The sequence below is a fragment of the Hippichthys cyanospilos genome, chromosome 11, assembly GCF_059441005.1.
Source record: "Hippichthys cyanospilos isolate Australia breed blue-spotted pipefish chromosome 11, RoL_Hcya_1.0, whole genome shotgun sequence".
Lineage (NCBI taxonomy): Eukaryota > Metazoa > Chordata > Actinopteri > Syngnathiformes > Syngnathidae > Hippichthys > Hippichthys cyanospilos.
Window position 1 is genome coordinate 18,408,115 of NC_142379.1, and position 8,759 is coordinate 18,416,873.

Here is an 8,759-nt window from a genome sequence, read left to right on the forward strand (position 1 = left end):
CTATCTATCTATCTATCTATCTATCTATCTATCTATGTTGTCTGTCTGTCTATCAAAAACAAATGTCTGTCCATTTAAAACAAATCTATTCTACTGAAGATTACTCGTAAATTTAATAGTTTTAATTTATATTATAAATGGACTGCATTTACATGAAAATGTGATGGTTAGTTAAAAATGAACCGTATTTAGACTATTTAATTTCCACTAAAAGTCCTGGTGGTGGTACCACATTTTGGCAATCAACGGTCGCAGTATATCGTCTGTCTGTGCTAAAGTATTTGTCTCTTAGTTTACATATTTTCCTGTCTTTCTACCAGTCAAGTCCATGAATCCTATCAGAATGGTAAAGTGGATGAGGCCTTGTCTTTTGGCTTCCTCTTCTTCCTCCTCAGTGGCGATGTTACCAGCTTTGCAGGCTGCTACCTTACCAGACAGCTGCCAATTCAGGTTAAGAAACACACTTACTTTAAGCATATTGTTTTCCTAAGGTATCATCACAGTTCGCAAAAAATGCTGTCAGATGAAAGCTAATGCGGCCGGGCATGGGGCAAAGGAGGGCCGGGCGGGTCCCAGACCTGCCACAGCATATCACCCACCTGTGGCCTTCTTTGCCATAGCTTTGTGATGAGCATGTGGTTAGCTCAACTGGCCTGCTGCCACAACTTGTGCGAAGCCCTGCCTTTATTATTCAGAGTATAATTTGCTGACTTTTGTGATGTCATTTTTTTTTTCTTTCGTTCTATGAGTATGTCCACACAGCTGACATGTCTTTTGCTCCACCTGCCCAGAAGTTACAAGGCTGGCTGGTTAAGAGGTGTCATGGTGTCATAGTATTGGAACATTTTTTATGAGAAGGAGTGCTGCCGTACCGTGTCTGCACACTCTGCAAAGATGCCGATTCCCATATCCATATTGGGGATTAGTTTTTTTTTTTTTTCTTTTTTCATCCTTTTGTTGGAGCGAAGTTTGAAGTGGCGCTAGTGAAGAATTTGAAACGAAGTATGAACTGTTCCTTCTTTGTTCTTGAATATGGTTTCTTTTTTTGTCTTCATAGGTGGTCACAGTGGTTTTCTACATCTTTACAGACCTGATTCTCATCTCACAGTTTATTTACTATAAGATTAAGAACAGCTTGAGAAGAAGTAGGTGTGCTGATATTTTGTTTTTAACTTGAACTGGTAAGCAATCAATTAAGCCCCTATCTTACTGAGGGGTCAAAGTTTACGGGTGTTGCTGAAGGTAGCAAATGCACTATCACGTCAGGAGTAAAAAAAAAAATGTCAATCAAAGTGCTTTTTAAAAGTTTTAACTGGTGGAACAATTGTTTAAACCTCAAACAACATTTAAAGGTTCCGTATCATTCAAATGAAACTTTTGGAGAAGTTAACCATGTTAGAATGTTATTTCCTCGTCAAATACACCCCCAAAGCGGTGGTTTCTTCCAGTCACACATCTCTGAGCATTCCTGCTCAATTATGCGCTCTCATACTGGCCCTTCCTGTTCAGAGAAAATGACAGGGTCCACATTGACTGCCCAACAGTCGTATCCATACTACATCACATAGAGGGCCAAAAGTCACTCCATATTATCTTCACTGGTAGGAAAAATTGATGAACGCTACTTGACATTTTTACTTTACTTCTGACGAGGAATTCCATATCCTGAAGGGGACGGCTCTAATTTCCGCTTCATGGAAATTCCATGAAAAGTAAATTCCATAAAGATTCACTTTGAAAATGTGCCCGACTTTGATAGGTAAATCAACTTGCGTCATACAGGCTACTTTGAAGGAGTTGGAGTTGAGGAGTTTCTTTTTTTTTTTTTTTTTTACATTCACCTTAAACCCAATGCAGTGGTACTTCTATTTACGAAATAGTAGTTTCATAAAGTGAATCTTTCATGAGTAGAGCGGCATTTTTACATGTAAATAGCATAATCCGTTCCAAGCCCCCCAAAATGCTCCTAAATCCTTAAGTAATATACTACTATATAAAAATGCATCAAAACAGCAACAAATACATATTGGAATTATATTAGTGCATAATAATCGAAACTATCTTGTAAAGAGTAATACAATATGCTCCTAAACCCTTTAAATTAATCACATTAATTGTAGCGGTTGACATTATGAATGCAGTTTACTTGTTTGCCTTGAGATGATGCTGGTGTGCTGGTGATGAGTGCAGCGAGAGACACCTTTTTAGGACATTTAATCTTACATTTTTATTAGACATTTCCAGTGATCCAGGAATCATTTACAAGTTCATAGGGGCAATAATATATTTTTTATTTATTATTTTTAGCATGTAAGTTTACTTAAGTTTAGTTTGGGGTCATGCAAAGTATTTCTTGTGTGATGTCATTGCTAAAGGGCTAACGACGTGCTAACAATGCAAATGTCAGACACGACAACCCAAAGTGGTATGTTACATATGTGTTTTTATTTGAATATGTACAATGTTAGCTCAATGTCAATTGTTTGTTAATTCTACGGTGTAAATTGTTGGTGCGAAGTGTGGATGAAAAGTGGAATACCACAGAAAACATCAATGGAAGAAACTATTGGCTGATTTGTGGGCAAGCTGGCATATTAATAAATGATACAAATGCATCAAGAGTGTCTCATATGCAACAATGTCGGCTTTTGAATCTTGAATTTTCTCTTGTTACTGGAGTGAACATTGTTCTGCTCACGCATTTCATAAGCTGAATATTTCGGAACAAGAGGCGTTCGTAAATAGAGGTATCACTGTACAAAGAATTTAATCAGAATACCGTGCTCATGATGGAATACTTAGGACATGGTGTACATTGAGAGTTGACCAGGTTGCCAGGCAAGGTAGACTTCTTTTAGATTGGCGCTTTGAAACACTAAGCCCCAAATAAGCATGTGGAAATGCTCCTCACAGGCAAAGGGGAAAAAAGCCCATCGGCAGTGATCCGATATTTACTGTGATTTAATGTTGACTTTCAGCCATCTTTGTGACACAGTAGAGCTAATGAGACTCATACAACTGTTGGGTAGTCAACATGGGACAGATGTGATCCCATGCCGCATCAGCACGAACCTTACATCTACGAAATCTTACATCATGCAGCACTTTGATAGGAGTTCAATCTATACTGTGATGAGGTTAAAAACTTTATTGAAATTGATCAAAGTCCATCTGACTTTAAGTAACATTTTCTCGAAAAGCTTAGCTAAGAGGGAACATTTGAGATGGATCTATGATTTTCTTACATGGAAGCATTCAGTTATAATGTGCAATTATTTAATACTTTTATAGAAGTTTGGCTTGGTCCATCTGGCGTCACCACATGAGTTCACTCCCATGATTAGATTGGCAAAGGTTTTACACCAGATGCCCTTGATGCAAGCCACTTTTTTTTTTCTTTTATCTGGGCTTGGGACTGGCAGTGGCTGGGTAGCGAAGCAACCGTGTCTGCATAAACAGCACCTGCATCACAGTACCACAATATTAGTGTCAATAAAAGGATACATAGCACAACATTAAAGGATTATGAACATTACCGAACTGACTTTACAATGACGTTATTCATTTCATGTGTTGAGTATCGCTTTCATGTCTGCTGTTCTTGGAATTTTTTACATATTTTCTACTGAGGGCATCACACATTTAATCTCACTTAACTGAAATGTAAATGGTTTGTTTCCCCATTTGAATTGTATATGTTTTATTTTTCTACTTTCTGATCTTTGCATTGTATTTTTCTGTGTTTGTGTCCTAGAGAGCCCTGTGTTGAAATGGCTATGCTTCCTGTGGTGTCTTACTGCAACACTTCTCTTGATGGTTTTACCCAAACTCATCATAGACCGTATTAAAACCAAGGAATCTCTTGTATGTCATTATTTTGGGATTTTCTTTTCTTTTTTTGCATCATTGCTGTGCAATAAAGCTCTTTTGCCGTTTTGTAATACAGTGGGCCCCCGTGTTACGAGATTAGTCCGTTCCGCGGTTGGGGTCGTAAGGCGAATTCACCGTATGACGGGCAATCCAAAACTATGTTAAATAGCTAATGCGTTTATAACCTGTACATATTAAAATTGGTACCTGGCTTAAGTGGCGCTTGTGAGGCCCATATTCCCTAGTAAGTGTAGCCTAGGCTTGGCTAGCTTTGTATTTCTTGATTATCTTCGTTTCCATATAAATCATCTTCTCTCTTTAACGTCATTAGGAATCTTGGGACCCATGGCTAACCCCTTCAAGTTTGAATTAAGCAGTAAAATGCACTATAAATACGGTTTTGTAACCACTCACAATCAAACAAAGAATAACCTTTCTGCCATTTTGAAATGAGTGGGGCCGACCAATAGCAGACCACCATCTCCGTGAGGAGATGCCGACAAATAGCTGACCAGAATTGTAGTGACGCGTTGCAGGGACTGCTACTGAAAATAAGTGTAATTACCTAAAAACGTCTGCAGATGGAGACCAAACACTACAATTACAGCCAAGCCCCTAGGGTCATGACAGTTTTTTGGGCGCAAAACCGAGAAATACCATAAAGAGGAGATGAAAAAACTCAGTGTTCCACGTCGCAACATGAAAATAACATAAGTCAGGGACGTTGTTACACGGGGGTCCACTGTAGTTCCCGCCATTCATCCATTTTCTAGAGCCGCTTATCCTTACAAGTGATGCAGGCTTGCTGGTGCCTACCCCAGCTGGCTTCGGGCAGTGGGCGGGGAACACCCTCAACTGGTTGCCAGCCAATTGCAGGGCTATCAGAGACGACCAACCATTTATGCGCCCAATTACTCTTAAGGACAAATTAGTATGTCTAATACACCTGCAATACATGCATTTGGAGTGCAGGAGGAAGCCAAAGTGCCCGCCCAGAAACCATGCGGGCTTGGAGAGAACATGCAAACTCCACACAAGAGAAGGCCGTAAATTCCAGAACATTTTTGATTATCATTTAGTTTCAGAGATTTGGCAATTCGTATAGATCTTACTTAGTAGGGCTGCAGTTTTGTATATATTTATATATTATACAAGTGTATATATTTATATATTATACAAAATATATATTTTAACAATTGATTACAATTACTTTTTCATATAATTGATGGTTGAGTCAGATAAACATTTTCCATCCGTTTATTCAAAAATGGAACACTATTTTGAGTGACAGCACAACAACAAAAAATTACAAACTATTGGTTTGGACTTTAATGGAAAAAGGCAAAAAGATCATTTTCCCCAAAGTAAATGGAGAGGCAATACACTTATACTTGATCAATCTAAGTTGAGGTCTGTATTTGATTATCAAATTAATTGTTGATTATTTTGACACCCAGTTTGTTGTTGATTAATTGTTGCATCAAGTTATACGTTGAAACTCATCGTGGACTTTTGAGTTTCTATTGGACAGCAATGTTATGCTCTTTTTGCCTGCCAGTGGGAATAGGGGGGTTGAGGGCTTTGTAAAATTAATCCCCTGACTTTTGTTTCCTCCCAGGGGCCAACTTCATCTAATTCATTGGAGGTTTCTGGCTACATATGTGGCTACCTGGCCATGGTCTTCTACCTCTCATCCCGCTTCCCGCAGCTTTATAAAAATGTAAGTAACACTTTGTTGGCGTCAGCGATCTGCGGAGTTTTCCTTTCGAGACTTTGGGCTGGCTAAAATTTTCAGCAAATCTTGATCATTTTTTCCCAGTTTGGAATGAGACAGTAACATGGCTGTAAAATTGCGAATACTTTCCGGATGCACTGTATGAGTAAGATTTTGCAACAAAATAAGAACCAGGCATCGGAAGACAATAGTGATGTTGTTCTGAATCATCCTGGATTACCCGTGTCTGTTAATAATTTGGGTCATCATCATTCTCTTTTAGAGCATTGTAGAGGGAAGCTCTCCTCCTCATTCAATGTGAATACAAACTTGACACTTTTATAGTTTTCTTTTGAAGGACATCTGGTTTCTTGAAAATTTTAATTCATCCAACTTCAAAGTTAATATTGCCTCTGCAACAGTGAATTGAGTTATCAATTTAACTCAAAGTATAATTTGAAGGGATTTGGCATCCTGTTTGCTATCAGCATTTTAGCATGCACCATTTTTCTCTCCTTGGTTTTTAAAAGCTGTTTTTGCATTTTCTACTGAAATGTGATTTGTGGCTACGTTTGGTGTCTGAGACCCATGAAAGTTGATAAATAGTTTATGGACAAAAATATTATGCCACCACTGCATAACACAGACGGTCTCAATAAGTTCTCTGCAGAAACAATTTGTGTTCTAGTTCCAAAGGCAGTCAACGGAGGGCACCTCATGCTTGCTGTTTGCACTGGCCATGATGGGCAATGGGATGTATGGGCTGAGCGTCGTAATGGTCCTACCGACACTCAAGGACTCTAAACAGAACTTTGTCATCAAGCATCTGGCCTGGCTCATCAGCAGTGTGGGAGTCCTAGTTCTGGACTTCTTTGTATCCTTAACATGACAAATTAAAGTGCATGTCATCCGTTGACATTTTAGTCTCGCTAAGCTTATCTTCCATCTGTCAAGCAGTCAATAACACAGCATGACGTCGGAAGAATTAACTCTGAAAGGAGTGAATAAAGTTGTCTGTTTATGAATTGAACATTGAGTAATTTAACTTAATGAATTCAAAAAACCTTGACCTTTATTACCAGATAATGATTCAGTTTGTTTTGTACAGGAAGAATACCACAGCCAAAAGATATGCTACACCTGTTACACTGGAAGTGGAGCCGCTTCTGTGCGAGGAAGAGGAGCTGTAGATCTTAAAGTACACCTGAGCTTCCTCGACAAAATTTGTCAAAATCACTGTGCGACTTTTTATATTTGACTATATATGCCCCCACATTTATGTGACAATGCTGTTGACTGGAAACCAGCAAAATCCACTCATGCGTTGATGACAGGAGGAAATGCTCAAGTTTCAACACTTAATTTAACCTAATTAGAGGGTAATGTGTATCTTGTTAGTTGTATTTTTTAACTTTCGACTACCTTTGTCATTTCAAAATAGTTTAGCTTCACTGTTATTAGGGAAGTGGCTACCCAGCCTGCCAAAACGGGGCAGAAAAGAGCTACTCAAGTCAAAGATTTTCTTTACAAAATATCCTCTTACACCCCCCATTCTTTTGTGTTTCAAAAACAGTATTCTGATTGGTATTGTGCTTGTGGACAGAAAATAAGCAGTAAATCCACACATTTTCATCCATCTCAGGGAAGGCTGCCATTTGCCACTTACTGTACAGGAATAAAAATGACATCAACGTACCTAAAGGGGCTCAGTTAACAACCAATCACTTTCCACCTGTTTTCTGGATTTACAGTAGCCAGTTGACATTTGCAAGGCTGTGCCTTTAGGCCCTTTAATTTGTTGCTAAATAGTGATCACATGCGTATGCTTGTAAACATTAAGCACAGATTGCAATTAGTAATACATATGTTTATAGGTGCTGTAGGATTTGCATTACATGCAAAATACATTTCAACTTATAATATGAGAATATTCAAGATGTCTATTTTTCATATGCACATAAGGTGATCAGATTTTCAAAACTATGACACTACAATTTCACAAATTAAATATGCACTAAATTCTTCCCTCATGATATGCTTTGACAACTAAATTAAACTGAGATATCTGGTCACCCTCTGCACTGTAAAAACTCCATCCTGAGCAGTTAAATTACTTATTGCTCATGTAGGCAATGACAATAACTTTTATTCTAACTTTGAATTTATTGTGTACAATTAAGCGTTTCTATTTAAGTATATTGTATTTTGTATTTTCAGTAACGTTTCGTTTGATTAAATCACTCTGGTGCATTGTTTAATGACTGCACTTGGCACTGGATCTGGTTGGTGTTGGCTTAATGAGCAATAAAATCATCTATTAAAATATTTGCCTTCGCTTCTTCTTGTGAATTTACAATCGGAAACAACACATGGTCTTGTGCCGTTTTATGGAGACTGGTGGTTGGGGTTGACCTACACTTGGGTCGTTCTGAATGTGGTGTATCACTATGTCATGTCGAAATACAGGCGAATTTGCGGTAAACAAAATGATTCATTTGCATATATTTGCACTTACCGAGGCACTGAGAAGATAAAGAACTATGGGGGGAAAAAATCACATAACAATGATTACTTACGTATTTGTGAATATCAAGTTAGACGTTTAAATAAAAGAGGAGCTTTTTTGCGAATTTAGGAGAAATTTACACATACACTAACGCAGTTTTTGGAAGTTTTCTTCTACAATGAAAAGGATGGATCCATGACATTGAATCTCAAAATGACAACAGCAGGAAAACACTATTACCTGAACGGTAATGTTTGATGCGTCAAGCCTTATAAGCACACCCATGACCTAAATCATTCATTCAAAAATAATAATCTGAGCATTCATTTAAATAATAATAAATAAAGGGAGCTATATTTGACTCATACAGCATTTATTGCATTAAACAAAAACTGGTGTTCGAAACTCGCGTAGATTTTTTTTTACCTGATTTATAGAACAGCAAATATGCAGTAGCCTACCTCTAAAATGCACTAGGGTAGCTACTGCTTCTTTCTATTTTCAAACTCATTTGACTTTCCACTGCAAAATGTTTATTTGCAAAACCCTTTCTAATTTGTAAAATATTGAAACAGTCTTTCCTAAATCTTTCTGTCTGACTATCTCTCTAATACCCCCCCCCCCCCCCCCCCCTTCATTGATAATTACAAAGGTCAGTAAATAGTCGGA

The 8,759-nt window shown here is 38.0% G+C and overlaps 1 protein-coding gene across 6 annotated transcripts in view; it reads left to right on the top strand.

The window, feature by feature from the left end:
• LOC148416248 (lysosomal amino acid transporter 1 homolog) overlaps positions 1-7,911 on the top strand; it is a 29,392-nt gene extending 21,481 nt beyond the window's left edge. For all 6 annotated transcript variants that reach the window (XM_088427258.1, XM_088427259.1, XM_088427257.1 and 3 more), the window contains 6 exons: positions 321-450; positions 1,058-1,145; positions 3,755-3,864; positions 5,489-5,590; positions 6,273-6,458; positions 6,667-7,911. In XM_088427258.1, the coding sequence (XP_088283384.1) occupies positions 321-450; positions 1,058-1,145; positions 3,755-3,864; positions 5,489-5,590; positions 6,273-6,458; positions 6,667-6,774 (724 nt within the window). In that variant the 3' untranslated portion in view covers positions 6,775-7,911. The remainder of the gene's footprint in view (positions 1-320; positions 451-1,057; positions 1,146-3,754; positions 3,865-5,488; positions 5,591-6,272; positions 6,459-6,666) is intronic.
• The last annotated feature ends 848 nt before the right edge of the window (positions 7,912-8,759 follow it).